The sequence below is a fragment of the Colias eurytheme genome, chromosome 6 (genome assembly GCF_061535395.1).
Source record: "Colias eurytheme isolate Ceu_HAF_F1 chromosome 6, ilColEury1 Martin Lab GWU primary, whole genome shotgun sequence".
Lineage (NCBI taxonomy): Eukaryota > Metazoa > Arthropoda > Insecta > Lepidoptera > Pieridae > Colias > Colias eurytheme.
This window is the reverse complement of record NC_142985.1, coordinates 7,244,885-7,266,277: the sequence shown is the minus strand read 5'-3', so window position 1 is coordinate 7,266,277 and position 21,393 is coordinate 7,244,885. Positions and strand designations below refer to the sequence as shown.

The window sequence follows — 21,393 nt, the reverse complement described above, 5'->3', positions numbered from 1 at the left end:
CGGCCCTGCACCGCGGTGCCCGGGTCCATTAATTCCATTAATTTATCTATCCATAAACTATCCTACCTTTTAAGTGATAAATTTCATAGGGTCCAAAGTTTTATCAAAATCGGTTGAGTAGTTAAGGAGATCATAGAGGGGAAACAACGTGTCAAGTATGATATAATTTGCTTACATGACTTATTTATCTTAGAAAGAAAAAGTAATAGGAATTGCAACTTATCATCAATATTCTAAGACCTAGTTAAGTGATTGCATTCAACATTTATGTTCAAACTAGCTTTCCGCCCGCGGCTTCACCCGCGTTTTCAGAGAAAAACCCGTTCCCGTAGGATTTCCGGGATAAAACCTATCCTATGTCCTTTCTCGGGTATCAAAATACATATATCTATCCAAATTTCATGCAAATTGGTTCAGTAGTTCAGGCGTGATTGAGTAACAGACAGACAGACAGAGTTACTTTCGCATTTATAATATTAGTATGGATTTTCAATTCCCAATATTCATGCGTGATAGAATACCACAGAGCACATGTCGTGAAACCACAAAATGGATTCTACATAGGGTTATCAGAACTCAACATTGAAGTAGGGGTTAAAACGTGTGTATATTTAACCTATACACGATTTTTCTTGTGAATTCGGTGCGGTTAGATGATATTAATTATTTGATTCAATTTCAATAACTTCTTTGTATCACGAATCTATAGCCCATAAATATTATTAAAGGTAAGCTATTTTTTAGGGATCCGTACCCAAAGAGTAAAGCGGGCTCTATTACTAAGCCTCCGCTGTCTGTCTGTCTTCAGGCTGTATCTCATAAACCGTGAAAGCTAGAAAGCTGAAATTTTCACGAATGATGTACATATTTCCGTTGCCGCTATAACAACAGCTAGGTAGGTACTAAGAATTAAAAATTTAAGGGGAGTATACAATAGACGTGTTTTTTATTCTCATGGATTTATATTACAACTAAAACAGACTAAAAATTAGTATACCTACAACAAACGTACCTACAAAACTACAAGGGTACGGAACCCTTCGTGCGGGAGTCCGACTCGCACTTGAGTTTTTAAAGTAAATTTTCCCCTAATTGCTTATTTTCAAGCTGTAGCCCTGATGTCATATAACGGCAGATGTATTACCCACATTACCTACATCCGGGAATAACAATATCTTCACATTCCATCCTATATATGTATTTTATTCACATAAACGGAACAGAAATACCCATCATTGTATTTTTCCTGTCACACCTAAGTATAGTAATAATTTACAATAAATAATAATTGTAAAATAGGTTACGCTACTTATTCATCGTCAATAACAATCATTACCCACGTGTAAGTAAAACATAAATTATGAACTTTTGGAGGTCACAAAATAACCTCCTCTTGCAAAGGGTATATAATGGGTTCGGTTTTGGCCTTATAGCAGGATGTCGATATTAATGTTCTGATGTAAAAATAAACAACCAAGTTTTACCTAAATAATAAAATAAAGTATTTGGAAATATATTAACGAAAAGGATAATTTATGATGCAATTCGACAGGATTTTCCTTATCAACTCTTCTCGAACTTTGTTCGTAGAAATAAACAAGGTTGTTGATTAGTAATGAACAATAGAAAGGAGCCTGCGTAGATTCAACTGTGATATGAGAGCTTGAACAAACCTCTGACGTCAGAACTCAGTCATAGGCCATAGCCGTCGAGCTAATTCGTGGAAAAAGCAATACACATACAGAGGAAGGATTCTGCTCTCTTCCGTGTTCATATGCGGTAAATATTTTTTAATCATTGCGTTCTTATAAACAGAGTAATTTTCATTTCATTGCAATGTGTTTTAAGATAATGTCAATCTATGGTTTAATAATTATTTTACCCTGGTTCATAATATGGTAAGTAAGTATACTTTCTATTAAGCGAAAAATAAACTTACGGCATTGCATATAACTTTAAGATTCAGATTTCAAAAATATTTCATTTAAATTATTTTATAGCCCATAAAAACTCATGGATCACGAACATATGAAACGGTGAAAGAAGTTTTAAAATAGCCAATACCAAATAGGTCCAGTAGTTACTGCGATGCGCCCGTTCAAAAAAAAATAAACCACACTCCTTTTCTTATACTCACATTTAATATAATTTTATCAAATCATTAAAAATCTAGAACCTTGTGGAATATAAATACAAATTAATATATGTATGTAGGTATCAGTGTTTCATACCCACAGATCTAGTAGATCTGTGTTCATACCTCATATAATAAGTACTTCGTGTTTATAATGTTAGGTACATTTACGCCCTAATGAGGGTTAAATTCCAGGATATCCGAGTCGTAACATATCTCTTAGATCATGGTCAGCTCTTGCTAAGGGATTAGTGGTAAAAACCTTTTATACAAGAAATCAACAAAGATATGATAATTTAAATTAAAATCGCCTGCTTTAATATATTTATAAAAGTCTAAATTGGTTTAGATTCACAAAAAAATTATAAACAAATTTTAGTGATTGTTTTATGTACCCTAACCTTTAAAATCAAATGCCCTCGATAACCTATAAGATGAAATCGAAAATTTAAACAAATGTTCCTCATCAAATTTAGTAAATCTGTTTTATAACTTTAGGAAGATCGTTAAGCAGCTCGTTCAGGTTCAGGTATAAAATAAATAAATTTTGAACAAGACAGCACAAAACTTATGTTACCAGTCAATTCTTGAATTTATCATTAAAAAAAATCAGTTTCATTGGCATAGAAGTAGAACTTTCTTAACTAACAACAACCTACCTTGATTTTAAAAATATTAATTATTATTATTGGCGACTTCGGAATTAAATAAAAAAAATCACACATGGTTCATTGGCGATTTATCGCCCCCGAAAATCTCTTCATACCATACCATATTTTATGGAAAAGGTTTGGAGCCAGTAATAACTTCTTTATAGATATTAGATTTTCTTAAACTTATCCACCAGGCACATTACTTGCAATTTAGATAATCCAGCTTTGATTGGGTGGCAGCAGGCAGCAGTCTAGTTTACTCCGTGTTACACGGTAAAGTGATAAAAAATAACTGGTAAAGTGTACTACTTACTTATTTTCTTTTCAGCTTATTCCTATGAAAACATTTTAGTCTGTAAGGGTAATGGAATAAAATATCAATTGTTCAGAAAGTATTTTCATTTCCTAAAACTAAGTACTGTAGGCACAAATCTACTATATACAATTCAATGTCTAACTAAACTGTCTATGTTAAAGGCGATAAAAGTTCACTTGGTACAGCAAAGGGCTCTCGGGTCCGTGCTAAACGAATTCGTCGGGTTCTCTCGGCGCGTCCAAGTCCCTGTAGTGTATGACAGGGCGGAACTCGACGCCGCCGCCCCTTTAACAACAACCATTCACTGTTATGCGCATCCTGCATTGTGAGCTTTGGTTCCTGCCCAGTGGCCAGTACAATACACATTGCTTTCCATATATGTATATTACTATTTTTGTATATAAAAGTCAGAACTCAGTATGAAAGAATTTGAATGTTCCTTTGATAAGACATTTAAACGGAAAGTTCGTTTCAAATGAAAGGTGGGATAAACAATGTGTTTATACATATTTATAACCAGAGCTCTTGTGATCTGACTTTATGTGTCATCTTATCTATGTCAAAAAGGCACACAAACGCACACACAAGAAACATTTTATACATAATGACGGCCATTGGTCGTTTTAATCTTAGCTTCCCGGTTTGGATTTTAGGAAAATTGAGGTAAAGGTTGAAAAATAAAAAATTATGAATTTTCCGGACATTTTATTTCAGTTACGTACTTATACATTAATATAAGTGATTCGTGATGTTTATGGTCTACAATACAAAAAGTTTTGTACTAAGATAAATATAAAAATACCAAATTACAATAATCGAAAGTACAATGTACGAATATTTTATTCTAACTTTGTAAAATATATACTCTACTTTAATGTATAGAAATATGACCATGTCAAAATACATAATTGTATTAATATTATAATGGTTGATGGAAAGGTCCGAATGGAATATATTTAAATTGAAATAACATGCAAATGAGGTAAATTAAAATATGTCGCCACTGTCCGGGAAGTCAAGATCGTTGTAAGCTATAATAGGCCGGGAGCGATCCACATTTTCCCTGTAAATATTATTATTTACCTTCAACTTACATACGTAGCTTAGTCACAAAGAAATTACAGCAAATGCATAAAGAAATATTATATAAAATAATTGAAAGCTTTTTATACTACTGCGTATACGGACAAAGCCTCTAGACTATCTACATTGAATACAAATCTATATTCATACAACGCGTCTAATAGGGTAAATGTTAAGGTCATGCAACATAATATTCAGTACTCTCACGGTATTACGTGTACGGATTGCAATGCGAATGAATATAATATAAGTATTTATATTAAGGCGAGGCGTATGCCTTTGACAGTTACGATTTGATGTTATAAATGAATGTGTCATGAACTATTGAATAATTTATTAAGTAGAGTGAAATCTTAAGCTTTATTTATTATGTGGTAACGCAAATATCATCAAAAATTAAAGGTTGATATATTGTGATAATTTAATTAATTGTGTTGGAGACAAGAGAAATTAGTACCAGGCCTCACATACAAAATTTCAGCATTAAATATAGTTTAATATAGTTATAATTTAATTCAAAATAAGTCTGCTTTTTTTCTTTGACTTCTCACATAATAAAAACAAATTTATAAATAAAACGATGGTTAAAATAAGTTTTGTAAATAAAATCAGTCAGATTTCATATTAGCTCATGATTATTGCATTTTTGTAATATATAACTTACAAATAAAATAAAATAAAGTTTATTTTCGTCAATCAACAATTTGTTCTTCATTAAAAAAAATACAGTTCAATTACTTCTCATTTCGATTTAAAATTTTGGTGGTGAGCTCTCGTACTATGTTCAACAGGGTAGCACACATACGGGCAATGCATGTAAGCAATACTCTCTCTCTACATGTATATGCTCATGTAAGCAAGTAGGGTATAGGTCGCGTCATGTAAAAAGAACGCTGACGGTTAAGCTGCGCATTGGCGATTTATTGGTCTATTTGGTGTTATGAGGTGGTATAAGAATAACAAATATGTAGTTGCGAAGCCACGACTCGAGAGCCTACTTCAAAAATAAAATAAGCAGCAAATAACTTTCGTCCTAAACTCGATACATGCCAAAACACACCACATCACTTTCATCCAGCGTTCTTTTTACATGATTCGCGTTATAGTGTGAGTGAAGTTACCTAGGTCTGGAGAAGCGCGGGTGTCGCGGCGCGTATGGCGCGGGCGGGGCCCAGCCGCCCCAGCCCCAGCCGCGACTGCCACCGCCGCCACCACCACCACCGTACCTTAACACGAACAAATAGTGTAAATGCATCAAGTCATCTCTATACTTATACTAATATTATAAAGCTGAAGAGTTTGTTTGTTTGAATGCGCTAAACTCAGGAACTACTGGTCCGATTTTAAGTCTTTCGGTGTTTTTGATTTTAATGCTTCATTTAGAAAAAAATGCCTTAATTCTTGTACATTAGTGTCTGTGTTTCTGCGCATTTCTGTGCATATGTCGCCAGTAGTCACACATGCACATTCGCACCCATGTTAAGCCATGTTTGACCAACGCACGTCGCACATACACATAAAGTGTAACATGGAAAAGGGTTACATTAAATATTTTTATTGTACCTATGTACATTTCTTACTGATAACATGGTGTATACTGTATAGCGTATCCATCCTCACAAACTTTCGCATTTATAATATTATAGTAATCTATACTAATAATATAAAGCTGAATAGTTTGTTTGTTTGTTTGAACGCGCTAATCTCAGGAACTACTGGTCCGATTTGAAAAATTATTTCAGTGTTAGATAGCCCATTTATCGAGGAAGGCTATAGGCATATATCATTACGATAAGACCAACAGGAGCGGAGCTACACGGGTGCAACCGCGAAGCGAAGCTAGTAGTTTAAACATAAATATGAGTAGTATACGTACGGTGCGGGCGGCGGCGCGTGGTGCGCGGGGTGCGCGGGGTGCGCGCTGTGCGCGTGGTGCGCGGGCCGCGCCGCCGGCTCGGGCTGCTGCGGCCGCCGCACGTCGCGCACGTACGCGTTGAAGTACGACACCTCGCGCCGCACTTCGTCCACCTGAGAGGCAGCAGATGTTAAGTTCAGTGTAGTTTTAGTGGTTTGATATTATGTTTCCAGTCATTTGAGTACTTTATACCGATGATCGGAATTATGAGGATAAAATAATACAAAAATATCCAAATAGGTACTGAGTTAAAAATGATACTGATAAGGTCATTACAAATGTAAAATTCTCTTGTTATTTATGGAAATAAATTAACTTATATACCAGAAGAAGCAGCGGAAAAAATAAAATTAAATGAATAGTAAATTTTTCAGTGGACAAATTCTAAATTAGTGTTATTATTCAATGATTATTTTTTTTGGATTCTTTACTAAATTATCAGAATGATTATTCATATTTTATTTCATAGCGAAAAACTTTGTTAAAAATTTACCTTTTCAGCGTGTTTGTTAAATATATGTTTTCTAATAAAGTCTGGTCCCTTGAATTTCTTCCCACTGAGTGGGCACAACCATTTGTCTTTAGATAGTTCCTGAGTATTAGCTTGAATGAATTTCTCCACCTCTGCTTCAGGGTCCTGTTGTGACAAATATTTTACATTTTACATTATTTTTCAATCATTTATTCTTCAAAGAAAAATTAATATAAATTTTTAAAGTAAAGTAAATGTGTGTTTACCTTTATTCCAAGTTTCTGTAACTCTTCGTCAGATAGTGGTTTTACGTCTTGTAGGAATGCAGACATCTTACTCTCAAATGTTTTGATGTAGTCTTGTACCTCTTGTTGGGTAGGCTGTTGAAAAATAATAATTATTAAAATAATAGTCATAATTTAAATTGACGAAAATAAGAAAGTGTGAATTTAAAATACATTTATGGAAAGCTACAAAAATAGGTTATTGTGATTCCAATGATTTTCATTAAGAATTTAATTACCTTGTTAGACGGCGGGCCCGAACGAGCATGCATAATACCACAGCGATTGGGCATCTCATCCTCATATGGATATTCGCAGTGGTTGTAATAATCCACAGAGTGTACAATACGCAAGTACAACACTAAACGGTCAAGAACACGCATAAGCTCGGGATCTGGCTGTTCTTGGTTATTCTGCTCTGTGGAAGCTTCTAGACCCAATAATTCCTCTTCTTCTGTAGATGCTTCTTCAATCAAGTGCTCGGTGATTTTGTGCAAAACGGGATTCTTGGTGTTAAAGCTGATGTTCTAAAGTGGAATTAAAAATATTTTATTAACCTTAAAAATGAACTCGGGTGACCAAATAAATAATTAAAAGTGAGATTGTAAGATTTAGAAGAACATTCATCATATTTATATCAACATATCCAGTTTATATAGTCCAAGTTGCTCTTTACGGCGACATCTTCACTAGCGGCGTCCCACAGTCGGGCGTTACCGTGCGTCACTGCGCGCTCTAGCGTCAAGTATTGGCGTGGAAGCAAGCGCTGTTAAAATCACGGATCACTATATGATATACTTACATCGTAAGAGTCCGTATTGCTCTCCACGGCGGCTACAACAGCGGCATCCACAAGTAGGTGCGCCAGGCGGGCGTTAGCGTGCTTCACTGCGCGCTCTAACTGGCATGGAAGTATACGCTGTTAGAACGAAGTCACGGTTCACTAACTGTACTTACATCGTTAGAGTCCGTATTGGTCTCCACGGCGGCCTCGTTGGCGGCGTCCCACAGGTTGGTGCGCGAGTCGAGCAGGTGCGCGAGGCGCGCGGCGAGGCGGGCGTCCGCGCGCATCACCGCGCGCTCCAGCGTCACGCCCGTCACGGGACGGATGCGCCGCTGGAGGTCGCGGTTCACTATAGCGCCGAGCTCGCATTCGCGGAGCTGTTGGGGAATGAAAATTCAAAATACTAATTTATAGTACATCATGAAATGATTGATTTGCATTCAATATAAAAACTTGTATTAGTTAGTTCTTTAAAGAAACGAATCTTCAATGGCGGCGCTTATCATTCCCTCTCGCTCACACACGGCCGTACGGTATGCAAAAAAAAAATGGAAAAATAAAATCACTAAAATGTATTTGATTTTCCCTATAATAGTTTTTATCATAAATTTACAATGACAATTATGCATTTGCGAAAGTAAATAATGTTTTATTGGAATTTGACAAAATATGTTCTTTGGGAAAAGTTGTTCAGTTTTATGGGCTTATTACAAGTATTATGGGGATTTTATTACATTCTGTATACGTAAATATGATAATTCATATAAATACACAAATACAATAACAAAAAAGTTTGTCAACAAACAATTTGAAATAATTAATAAAATAATTATCAATTTACGTTATTTTTATTTTCTTTTTTGGTGATCCTACCATCTGTCAAAGTCAGCTTTGGCCGCCATTGAAGATTCGTTTCTTTATTGAACTGACTAATACGAAACTTTTTTGGGATAAAAGAGAAAAACAAAAAAAATATATGTTTTTTTTTGTTTGTCGAAAGTCTACTGTTATTTTTTTTATGTGAATTGATAACTGATATATTATACATGATTGAAATGGTATTTTTTTTTTAAATGATTAAGCTTAATGATGTGGTAAAGAAAAAAAAGGTTCTATTTTTATGTTATCAAATTTAATAAAAGCAATTTTATCTTATTTAAGAATTGTATCATGTAACACATTGCTATTAACAAATTACCCGTATGTTATTCAGATTCCAGCAAATATCCTTTATATTTACTTCACGTCGGAATGTAACCCATCCACGTCGGAACCATCGACGTTCGGGCAAAGGGTCAGCTAATGCTACACGTAAAAATCCTCCATAGCGTTTGCACATCTGTAAATAATAACTAATTAGTACAAAAGAAAAGTGAACAAATATCAGTTTTTTGGTAAAAAATAATGTGATATTTACAGCTTCAACTTCTGCTTTCGTTATTGTCGGAGCTAGATTTCTTAGGAAAATAGAAGTTGTTTTGTGAAGTGCTCTCGTTTCCTTCTTTTCTATAGCAGCGTCATTCGTATTATCAGATTTCTCGTCGCCATCTTTGTCCTTGGGAACTTCACCAGTATCTGCAGACTTTTCAACGCTTGGTGAAGTAGAGCGACTTTTTGGTTTTGGCGATTTCACGGGACTCTTCGATTTGGATTTGGACTTAGATTTAGATTTGCGACGCGTTGTACTCTCGCCTTCATCCTCCGAACTAGAAGATGATGAACTTGATGACGAGGAACTAGAAGATGATCCCGGAGGTGCTGCAAAAGTTATTAAAGTTTAATGAAAAATGAAAAAATATTTATTTGGACCCACATTATAAAAAGTTTACAAATTAAGAGACACGACAATCGACTAAACTAGGTACTAGACCTGTGCTATAGGCGATCGACGCTTTCCACTCCATAAGACACAGTGCCAGCATTATAACGTGAGTAAAAGCGTGTGTGTGTGTGTGTGTTCAAGTGAAAGAGTGTGTACGAGGGTGCGTTTAATGGTTTTTTATACGTGACATAATATTTAAAGTATTGATGGATAGGAACTTACGGGGTTCCTTTTCTGGCACTTCTTGATCTGGCTCAGTGCCTGGTGCACTGTTGAACCGCGAGAACAACTTAGCTTGTTCTTGAAGCTGCTTCAAATGTGGATCAATCTCCATTGTAAGAGGAGCTGTTGGTTTGGTAGGATCTGAATCCGATTTCTTGTCCTGCTAATTTTAACATGAATATAGGACATTTATAATTGTAATACAATTTTATTCAAAAGTCAAGTAAAATAAATATTATACTCACTTTGTCCTTCTTCTCTGTCTCTTCTTTCTCATCTTTTACTTTAACTGCATCAACATCAATAACAACAGGTTTTTCTGGTTCAACTTTCTCTGTAAGGTGAGAATGTTTTTTAAACTGAAGAAATCTTAAATATATTTTATTTTTAGGGGGGCAACGTTACTCGCGTCCGTAGGCTTTAACTCTAGATACCCTACACGTGCTCCCCGGGTAGTGCCAAATGAGTAACCGAATTATACTGGTGGAAGACAATTTGTCCCGGCTAGTCACCACCCATCTGTCAAAGCCATGCCGCCAAACGCTCGTCGTGTTCCGGGATGATGGCAGATGAAGCCCATGTAAAGAAGGGTAAAATAGGTATGAACAGTTGCTCTGCATTGGAGAACCGAATCTGTTGTCCATGTGTTGTTGTCCTGAATATCCTAGTCTTGGAGGGTAGCGGGATCCGAAGAAACGGTTTACCGCTGGCCGACCGCAGGTTGTAGGGGGCCCAAGTATCGAATTAGCCACTCGAGAAAGGCTGCCCCGCCGCCTGTGCATAATCCTGGATTGGCTCCAACGTGCCGACTGGCGATCGGATGAGAGGACCCGTTGGCGATATTCAGGGGGTTTCGGGCGTCCCCGCAGTCTCCAGGCTAGGTTTATTTATGGGCGATAGAATGTGGACATTAGGTGGTTCCATATGCATTGCCTCGTTCAACTTCTATTTTACTCCCCGCCTAATCACTCTCAAAATAAATATGAAAAAGTTACATAAAGGAATACAGAATTCACAGCGGCTGCACTTCCTCTCTCTTCAGGTGCACCTCTCAAATATTCGAGGCTTGCACTCTAATCTCACACCGGTCCACCACCATCTTGAGACTGAAAAGCCGCACCTTCTATTCCTGACAGAGACGCAAATCCGATGTCCAGATGACACGACATATCTCGGGTACCCCGGTTACATACTTGAACATAACTTTCATCCAAAAGCTGGTACCTGTGTATATGTTCGTGAAGACATTTGCACTCTGCGTCTCCGTGACCTCGAGGAACCCAGTTTTTCTGTGCTTTGGATTATGGCAGATACGGGCATGAACAAGATAGTTTATGCTTGTGTATACCGTTCGCACAAAGGAGATCAGGAGACCACACGGCTATTTAATTATCTGAGTGAAGTAGCAGATGTAGTACAACTAAGATATCCGAGCGCTGAACTTGTCTTTCTGGGGGATTTTAATGCCTGCCATGCAGATTGGTTATTCCCGTTCCAGAAGACGGACCATGCTGGGAAAGAGGCCTTTAATTTCGCAACATCCTTCAACCTTTCTCAGCTAGTAGCTGACGCAACTCGTGTACCAGACATCGACAGCCATACTGCCAACTGTCTCGACCTTTTCCTGACGACAGAACCAGACCGTCATGTGGTCGTTGTTTCCGCTCCACTGGGGACATCTGATCACTGTCTGGTAAAGTCCATGTCTTCATACTCCCCTGCAGATCCATCGTTAAAGGGAACAAGGAGAGTATGGCGTTATAACTCAGCGGACTGGGATGAGATGCGGCATTTTTTTGCATCCTATCCTTGGCGACAAGTGTGCTTTTCTACGGCTGACCCATCCAGCTGTGCGGATAATGTTGTTGGTGTGATTCATCAGGCGATGGAATATTTTATACCATTTTCTGATATTCGCATCAACAACAATGCTAGACCGTGGTTCAACGCCCAATGTAAAGCTGCATTGGCTAAAAAGCAAGCAGCTTTCCAAGCCTGGGTCGATGCTCGGATCCGTAAAGCTCACGATATTCGGGAAAAAAAGAAAGCCTTTAACAAAGCTTCGAAAACCTGCAAAAAAATGCAAAAGAAGGCTCGCTTTGCTCATGTGCGGCATATTGGAAGTAAGCTTGTTTCTTACCCCGCAGGAAGTAAAGCCTTCTGGTCCTTGGCCAAAGCTGTCGAGTCAAACTTCTGTCGTCCCACTCTACCTCCGTTGATGAGACCCGATGGTTCTCTGGCTCATAAGGCAAGGGATAAGGCGGATGTTTTTGCCTCATTATTTGCCAACAACTCTCGTCTAAATCCACCTAGTATTGTTCCACCCTCACTACAACATTGTGGCGTTCATATGCCTGACATCCGCATCACGAACAAGGAAGTTTTTAGAACATTGCGTCATCTCGATGAGAATAAAGCCAGTGGACCTGACGGGATACCAGCTGTCGTTTTAAAAACTTGTGCTCCAGAATTATCTCCTGTTCTTACACGTCTGTTTCGCCTCTCGTTAACGACTGGAGTTGTTCCTAAAAACTGGAAGCTTGCTAATGTGCAGCCTGTCCCAAAGAAAGGCAGTCGGTCAGACCCCACCAACTACCGACCGATTTCAATAACCTCCATACTCTGTAAGACTATGGAGCGTATATTGAATAATCGGCTCCTCATGCACCTCGAAACCAATGATCTGTTGAATGATCATCAGTATGGTTTCCGCCATAATAGATCTACTGGCGATCTTTTAGTGCACGTGACGCATCTTTTAGGAGAAGCTGTTGAGAAGTACGGGGAGGCACTTGCGGTCTCCTTGGACATTTCTAAAGCGTTCGATAGAGTCTGGCACGATAGCCTTCTAGGCAAGCTCCCTTCTTACGGCATTCCAAGCAACCTTACTACATGGATTGCTGACTTTCTGCGGGACCGGTCGATTCGTGTTGTTGTAGATGGTTCCTCGTCTGAACCAATGTCCATCAATGCCGGCGTTCCGCAGGGGTCCGTTCTCTCGGCAACACTGTTTCTTCTTCATATAAATGACATGATTGCTTCGAATATATTCAGTTATGCAGATGACAGCACTATTGTCGAGAGTTACAAATCCAGTGCCCGCACATCAAAGGCCGAAACTGAATTACTACGGGAGGACATGTTGGAGCGTTTGAACCGAACTCTTCGGGCTGTCTCCGATTGGGGCGATGCCAATCTAGTCGGTTTTAATGCTTCAAAAACCCAGGCGTGCTTATTTTCTTCCAAACGGAGCACCTTCACAAATACTCCGACTTTCCGCGGTGTATCTCTACCAATAACCGACAGCCTGGAGTTGCTTGGTGTTACATTAACGTCCTCACTCAACTTCGGGCAGTTTATCGAATCCAAGGCCCATCTAGCTGCTAAAAAGCTCGGAATCCTTAACAAGGTTAGACAATATTTCACACCAAGGCAGCTTCTTAATCTCTATCAAGCTCAAGTCCGATCCTGTGTTGAATATTGTAGTCACTTGTGGGCAGGCGCAGCTAGATGCCACCTTGGAGCTTTGGATTCGATCGAAAGACGTGCCAAACGTATAATAAACAACCCCTCATTAGTCGAGTCTCGTCTCTTGAGCCTTGAGCATCGTCGTGAGGTGGCATGTCTTTCGGTGTTTTATAGGTTACATTTCGGTGAGTGTGCGTACGGGTTGCACAACCTTATCCCTTCATCTCCATTCCTCAACCGCAATTCGAGACGTGGCGAGGGATTCCATCCTTATGTTGTAGATATCCCTCCTATTAGAACACGTCGCTTCGAGTCATCTTTCTTAATGAAAACGGCTAAGGAATGGAACTCTCTCCCTAGCTCCATATTTCCCGCACAATACAATCTGGACCTTTTCAAATCGAGGGTGAACAGGCTTCTTCTAGGCAGACGTGCATCCAAGTAGACCTCATCGCCGCTTCCCATCAGGTGGGATCGTGGTCAAACGTCTGCCTATTCATTATAAAAAAAAAAAAAAAAAAATATATATACTAGCGGTCCGCCCCGGCTTCGCCCGTGGTACATGTTTACGTTTTCTCTACATAAGAACCATCCTCGTACTTCAAGGAATATAATAAAAAAAGAATTATCGAAATCGGTTCAGCCGTTCTCGAGTTATGCGCTTACCAACACATTTTGCGATTCATTTTTATATATAAGAAGATGTATGTTAAATATTGTATTTATGTTGTTGTACCTTGTTTATCATTATTTGTACTTTCTACTGGAGTTGGTTCATCTAAAACTTTCAAGTCTTCTTCAGTTCCACCTTCAAGTTTAATCACTACTGTATCTAACAATCTTATTAGTTTGTCAGATTTGTCCACATCTACTGTAACTTTATCAAGATCTCCTTGTTCCAAGAGTTCCAAGAATACATTAAGTCGATTCTAAAATATAAACGGTCACGTTATAGATAATTTAAGAGATTTTCTAGAATAGCAGATTAATTTTCAAGTTTTCACCTTCAGTGCGCCTAATTGTTCTTCTTTGCGTTTCACCGATTCCTCAGGATGGTATTTTATCTTGAACCTATCAAACAAATCAATTGATATGATTAATTATAAGTTTTATATGTTATAGATATTCTATTTCACAAAGTACGTAGGGTATGATAGCAAGAAGATGTATTTTAACATTTGTATATTTCAAAAGCATTAGCATTAGCTTTTATAAATCATCATCAAGCATTTTAGAATGCATATTTTTATTTTAGACAAACAATGTACAATCGACAGTTTCGTTTGTTGGTAGACTTATATTACTTGTTTTTTATATCTTGTACAACCAATTTTGTTTGGACTTCATAAGATGGAATAGCTATAACACATAATAGAGGTATAAACACATCTTTTTAACATACTTGGAGCATGTTTTAACTGGCGCAAAAATTGGTTACTTATTGAAAAATAAATACCTACTTTAAATCCTGGATAGTCTGTAGACATAGTGAAAACTAAAATGAAAATTTAATAATCGCAGAGTCTCACCTGTTCCACACGTGTGGAATATTTTACCCTACCCCTAACAATAACGAAACCTGAAGCATTGCGCGCTACAGGTCAACGCGATATCAACTAGCTACACACATTTTATCATTTGTATAAAGTTTGAATATATTTTCTTTACGATGTCCAGCAATTCCACACGAATACGCTGTAGACTGTAGGGAAAAAAGTTTACAGTTAACATTTGCACAATTAAAAGGTTCTATGCATAACTTGGAAAATTTCAAACCCATTTTTTACTACATACTTAATTTATGAAGATATTAGCGCACATGTATTAAGTTAATGCATAGAGCCTTTTATTAAATTGGCATCAAATTGAAATAGTTGTACCTTTTTTATATTACATGATATTGTAAAATTACAGCAATACATTTATTATTTGTAAGAGTTAACAAAAACCATTGTGTTGGTCACTGGTCTGCATCAAATTTCCATATTTCGTTCTGCTAAATAGATAGCATGGAAAATCTGATAAATATGATGTACCGGCTATTATCATATAAAATATATACATAATATGATATGATTTAACAATTGATAATGATATCAAACCTACTATTAATATAAATACAAGTACATACATATATAGTAATAACTAATAACATAACAAAGTTAATAAATAAATTAACAAATATTATTTCTACAGAATATAAAACCAGTAATAATAGTTATTATAAATATCAAATCTATTAATATAATATGTAATTGATTTAAAATATATGATACATATTAGGATCTACAATTCTAGACAGGAACAAAACACATTATTATAGTAAATTTAATGGAAAAACTATATTTGTAGCAGACCAGTGTTCACAATTTATTAATTGATTTAAATATTCATTGTATAAAATTGAATAAAATAATGTTTGATAATAACTCACCATTCTTCATCTTTATGAGCTACAAAGAATTCATTCAATTGCTGTCTTCTGAACTCAAGCTTGTATTCATTATACTTCTGAATAGCGTCATCCACAGTGATAGAGTCATCTTGTGCAGCAAGGAATGCCTTGAAAGACATCATGGTGGGTGGACCATCCGTTGGGCCCATTGGTAGTACAGCATCCCTAACATCATAATTGCCGTACATATAAAAATATAACTGGTTCTATAATATCTACAAACTACAAATCATACCCACATGTACAAATTAAGTTAAAATTATACAAACTTATACAGAATAAGCACAAATAATAATAAACTAAACAAACCTAGCTGGTACAGGGGGCATAGGTTGCCCATAACCTTGATGTGCAGGATGAGGTCCAAAATGATCATGTGCCCATCCATATGAGCCATAGGAATCGTGAGGCATAGCTCCATATCTTCTGTCGTCAATTGGCCAGTCTGGCCTTATTCTCTTGCTTGGCGGACCTTCACCTCTAATGGGCGAGTAACTCCTGCTTGCACTACCCCCTCCTCTGTAGTCCCTATAGTCAGGACCAGAACGGCCTCCTCGAGACCTGAAATAAGTTAAAAATTATAAATCATTAAAAGTTTTTAAGCAACGATTTACACACTACACATACTAAAACTAAACTATGTATACTTAGTATTTTTTAATATGTTTACTGTTAAATATACACATTTTAAGTAAGGACTGCTACTTAAAGTACCTCACAACCACTGATGAGCGTTTAGCAACCTTAGGATTATGGTTTGGAATCTTAGAAGGATCTGGGGTTTGGGACTGGGATCTGCAAATTGGAATGCACGTTATTTAACAGATAAGGATTTAATCCTATTATAATATTGAGTTACCTTTCGGACCACTCTTCTCGACCTCTACTTCGTTCTTCTCTTCTATCACTGCTTCTATAGCTGCTTCCCTCAGCAGCGCCTCTTTCACCGCGAAATTTGTCGCGCCTTTTACGATCGTATTCATCATCACTATCCGCCATTTTTGAGATATCAAAACAATTTATTTAATAAGTTCTGCTTTTTAATTAATTTAAATAAAGTAAGAAGTTTTCGAGAATAATTTCGCTATCAACACGTAAATTGCAACGCAATCTAATCGGTCACAGTCCACAGAGACTATAGAATTCCACAGAGCACAGACCGCAGACGTCAAAGACTTTTCGAATTTCGATTTTCGACGTAGTCTGTCTAAAAAGTCAGTTTACATGGGTAATTTAAAGGGTAATTTTAACACGCAACCTAGCAACACTGCATATAATGTATAGTTTATACGTACAATCTAGATACATTAGAATAAAAATATTTATATTAAAATTTGATAATCTATTTTCTATGTAGCCATGTAGCCATAGACACAATCACAGAGTACACGAGCAATATTTTTATAGTGCCACAAACTTATCTGACCCGGTGACAGTGTCACTGATGTCGCTTTCTTTTATATAAACAAAATATTCCGTATGAAAAGTCTGTGAAAATGTGACATTTCAAAATGGCGGCACGTAGTTCCAGTTTTTGCCACCGGGTCAGATAAGTTTGTGGCACTGTACTATTCTGTGAGTAATATATTACCTACATAATCTGTGGCACACGATCCATGGATAGCCGGAAGTTCTCTGCCTACGAAAATTGAAAATAAACATTTTTTAATTGTAATGCAAATCATGTTTATGTCGTGGTCATATCGTAGATTTGATCATTTCATGATATGAGTGGCCATTTCACGAAATGGTCGCATATCGTGAAATGACCAATTTAGTTTGGCCACATCATGATGTGGTTTGGGCAGATCAATGATAAGAAATCGTTTCACGATATGGCCAATTAACGCACGGTTTTTTCATGAAATGATCAAAATTATTTGATCATATCGTAAAATAGTTACATTAATCGTTGGTAGAGGCGCTGCAAGCTCTGTGTTTATGTGATAAGATGGCGGCCGCTGGCGAAAATTAAATTATTCGCAGTTAAAAACTTCATAATTCGTTTAATAACAATATTATGAAGAAAGTCATAGCAAAGAATTTACGACGAAGAGGTACGAGTACTATGGAAAATGTGGATATCTTATATGTATTTAAGAAAAAATGCGACTTAAATAAAATAATTTAAGAAACTACTACTATATTATTATAATTGTTTGTTTTTTAAAAAGCGATCCGCTTCTGGCACTCGCCGGCCGCTGCCGCGGCAAGCTCGCTTTGCTCGCTCGGCTCGTGCGTTGTTTATCAAAGTCTAACCTAACCTAACCTAACTGTTTTCTATTGCAAAAACGATTCGCTTCTGGCATTCGCCGGCCGCTGCCGCGGCACTAACTTTAATGACATTAAACAAGTTTTTAGAATATAGTTATTCTGAATTTTTTTAATATTTTATGGACTCTTTATATTTTATACGATCTGGCCAAATGTGGATGACCAAATCGTGAAACGTTGACGATTTAACGATCTAATCAAATTATGTTGGCCATTTCACGATATGCGACCATTTCGTGAAATGGCCACTCATATCATGAAATGATCAAATCTACGATATGACCACGACATTTATACATTCATTCATGAGCAATATAATAAAATTTTACATTAAGTATCAACTTGTAGTTTAATATAATAAACATAGGTAACTATTTTTTATCTTATTAAGTTTTCTTAACCTTTTTCTTAGTTACTTTTGACGTGCGAATTCTAAAATAATCGGGATCTAAAAACAACAAAATTTGATCAGAACAAAGTTACTTACCTATAAAAAATAGAAATATTTTCACTCTAGGTTGATTTTGATAGATACTTAAGTTCTTTTTATTTTTTACTATAATAAAAGTGGAAATAGAAATGGTGGCCAATAAACAATAGAAGAAAGCTCGTGTGAGCAATTACTCAGAAAACAACACCAATCCTCATATTTTGTCATTGAGATAATATTACTATACGTATGGAGGAGACACCACGAACAAAATCTGTGCGCCATCTTTTGCTCTAACTAAGTTTTAAAAATTATTATCTAGTTGGGTTCTTACCGATGAAAGTTATTCCTTTGCACTTTTCCGTATTATTTGTGCAATATCGTAACACACACGAAGGCATATTTGATGCGTTTCACTTAAAAACCATTAAAAAAAAACGCCATATGGCGTATGTTGAGCGGAACATAAGTGATGTAGGCGGTGTCGTCTCCATATGTATAGTATCTCAATGTATTTTGTATATTTTTTTGTTTTTATTAAATGTGATGTAATTTCGAACAAAAAACGGCGAATATTCGACAATCGACATACTTCAACAAATAATAATAATTAACGTTCGACTATTAGCAAACCGTTAACTATTTGAATTTAATTTACATTGATCTAAATTACAATGGACGGTTTAATATTTTAATGTTCAATTATTGTTCTCTTATTCAATTATTGTTCTGTTATTTTAATTGTAGTGGGATATTTGATTAGGTAGAGCTATTGTTTTTGAACAAAAAAAAAAACAGAACTTAATTTATGAGCCTGGAGCAACGTAATATGTTTATTGTTTATGCTTCTACCGCACATAATTTCCATAGTTATTATTGATATATTTCGGATAGAATATTAATTTTATTATTAAATCTTTGACTCATAAGATAGGTAACAATTATTGTCACAGAATAATAACTAGTGCAATTTTATAGACTACGTAAACGTAAATAATATAATAATGTTAAATAATAAATAAAAAGCATAACTGTAAAGAAATAAGTGAATTTATTAAAAGATCATAACTAGTTAGAGTCAATTTAATTTATAAATAATAAATAAAACTGTCATTATACAAATAATGTATTTGTACTTATGAGTTATGAGTGCTTGAAATAGGTGTATTTAATATCAGTATGGGATATGTGATTATGAGCAATGCATCTCGTCTGTATTATCTCCGCAATCATCTCGACCATCACACTGGGATAGCTGAGGGACACATCGCCGATTCATACACCTCAGCTCGTGAGTACCACACGCACTGTCACAACCTTGAGGCTCGTCGCTACCGTCTGTACAATCAGAAAATCCATCGCAGAATCTCGTGGTCATTATACACTGGCCGTCATTGCAAGGGGAATGACCTTCCGGACACTCTGCAAAATGTTTAAATGTTAATGGGGTCGCGGGAGATTGAAACTTCAGTAAAAAAGCAGTCACATTTAAAGTTACTATGGTTGTCTTGTCTATATTTTAATATATTGAACGGGGAATAGTGGTTAAAGCAATAAAAAATAATTTCAATAAGTTTAGGTTTTTAACATCTATACAATATAGAAATAATTTCAATAAGTTTAGGTTTTTAACATTACATTTTTTATAATTTACATAATCTTTGCTAGTTGCTACTCATCTACCTTCATTTTCAAGCATCAAGATTCAAGGTTCTATGTACATTGAATAAACTCATTCAAATATATTCATCATATCATGCTTGAAAACACGAAATCGACGTTTAAACATCCTAACTGAAATTTTTATAGTAAATACAAATTACACGTTTCAATACTTTACCCATTGTACAATTAACTTCATCGAACCCATCCCAACAGTCAATAACGCCATCACAGATCTTTTTGTTTGGAAAACATGATAAGGAGTGTCCGCATCGAAACTCTTTGGTCAAATCACAATCTAAGGAAAATAATATCAGACTGTAAAATTAAGCTTTTCCAAATTCAATTTATTAAGTTACTACTTAGCTTTCCGCCCGGGCATTGCCCGCACAGTCAAAGAAAAACCCGCATAGTTCCCGTTCCCATGGGATTTCCGGGATAAAACCTATCCTATGTCAGGTAGCAAAATATCTCTATACCAAATTTCATGCAAATTGGTTCAGTAGTTAAGGCGTGATTGAGTAACAGACAGACAGACAGAGTTACTTTCGCATTTATAATATTAGTATGGATTTATATGATAGTAAAATTTACCACATTGTTTTTCATCTGATCTATCGTAACATTGTATAGATCCGTCACACCGAGCGCTTGAAGGAACACATAGCCCATTTCGACACCGCCAATCTTCAGGAGAACAAGTCTCATAAGTTATTAGTCGACAAACTCGAATTCCTCTTTCTTTGTCTACTAACTGACAAGCTTCAGTTTCTAAAGCGCAAAGACCACCACAGCCTGATGAATAATAAAAACAATTATTATACAAATATTGTTAATTAATATTAGTTGATTGTAATAACAATCGCGTAACAAGTCGCCAAGTCTAGGCCAGTAGAAATCGACACTAAAAAACCCTAAATTCGCAAAGCACGATGTAGATTTGAATTTTTGGTATGTTGTTTGGATCAGTTAGGGTGATGTAAATCCCAATTTGCAACTTCGAAAAAGTTGTGCTCGCTGCGCACCACGTGATAAACTGCGAAAATTTTGGACCTTTTTCACTTTTTGCTCTAAAAGTCATAAACTATGCGTTTCCGACAAGTATGATTATCTTTGAAAGGCCACAGCTTAGTTGTTATAAGGTTTAGAGAGCTGCGGTTAGGCTTAAATTGTTGCAAATTTAATTATCTTTGTAATTTTGTTAATTACCTATCCTGCAAATGAAAAAGTATTATCCTTTTTATGATTTTATATGCCCTCAGTTTCAATTCTTTAAAAATCTATTTCTACCTTCTTTTTGTTTTTCAGATATTGTGAGTGAACTATTTGTCTCACAGACTTTGTTCTATGCTCTAATGAAAGAAAATTAAATGCACTACAACTTTATTATACGACCTTCTCATAGATCGAGCGGTTTTT

At 36.2% G+C, this 21,393-nt stretch overlaps 2 protein-coding genes across 5 annotated transcripts in view; both read right to left on the bottom strand.

Annotated features, from left to right (window-relative positions):
• Positions 1-3,168: 3,168 nt before the first annotated feature.
• Ars2 (arsenic resistance protein 2) lies at positions 3,169-16,741 on the bottom strand. Of its 2 annotated transcripts, none has more exons than XM_090102865.1 (16): positions 16,468-16,741; positions 15,918-16,169; positions 15,588-15,773; positions 14,158-14,224; positions 13,890-14,082; positions 9,931-10,019; positions 9,686-9,848; positions 9,059-9,399; positions 8,840-8,980; positions 7,815-8,018; positions 7,097-7,384; positions 6,840-6,953; positions 6,595-6,738; positions 6,063-6,214; positions 5,308-5,412; positions 3,169-3,388 (listed from the first exon to the last, which is right to left on the bottom strand). In XM_090102865.1, exons 1-16 carry the CDS (start codon positions 16,605-16,607, stop codon positions 3,310-3,312), a joined length of 2,658 nt encoding a protein of 885 aa, XP_089958991.1. In that variant the 5' UTR covers positions 16,608-16,741; the 3' UTR covers positions 3,169-3,309. The 2 variants fall into 2 exon arrangements, with proteins under 2 accessions (XP_089958991.1, XP_089958992.1); XM_090102866.1 differs by having other exon boundaries at positions 9,686-9,845.
• Positions 16,742-19,344: 2,603 nt separating this feature from the next.
• Positions 19,345-21,393, bottom strand: part of LOC149907775 (uncharacterized) — a 10,852-nt gene continuing 8,803 nt past the window's right edge. For all 3 annotated transcript variants that reach the window (XM_090102862.1, XM_090102863.1, XM_090102861.1), the window contains 3 exons: positions 20,569-20,769; positions 20,153-20,272; positions 19,345-19,734 (listed from right to left, as the gene is read on the bottom strand). In XM_090102862.1, the coding sequence (XP_089958988.1) occupies positions 19,505-19,734; positions 20,153-20,272; positions 20,569-20,769 (551 nt within the window). In that variant the 3' untranslated portion in view covers positions 19,345-19,504. The remainder of the gene's footprint in view (positions 19,735-20,152; positions 20,273-20,568; positions 20,770-21,393) is intronic.

What these genes read in the sequence shown, in the direction of transcription:
- Ars2 (XM_090102865.1), bottom strand. Translation starts at nt 16,607, where the DNA reads ATGGCGGATAGTGATGATGAATACGATCGTAAAAGGCGCGACAAATTT. An exon ending in TTAACAAACACGCTGAAAAG is followed by an intron (nt 6,215 to 6,594) that starts GTAAATTTTTAA and finishes GCTGCCTCTCAG; the next exon opens with GTGGACGAAGTGCGGCGCGA. An exon ending in CCGCGCTTCTCCAGACCTAG is followed by an intron (nt 3,389 to 5,307) that starts GTAACTTCACTC and finishes TTGTTGTTAAAG; the next exon opens with GGGCGGCGGCGTCGAGTTCC.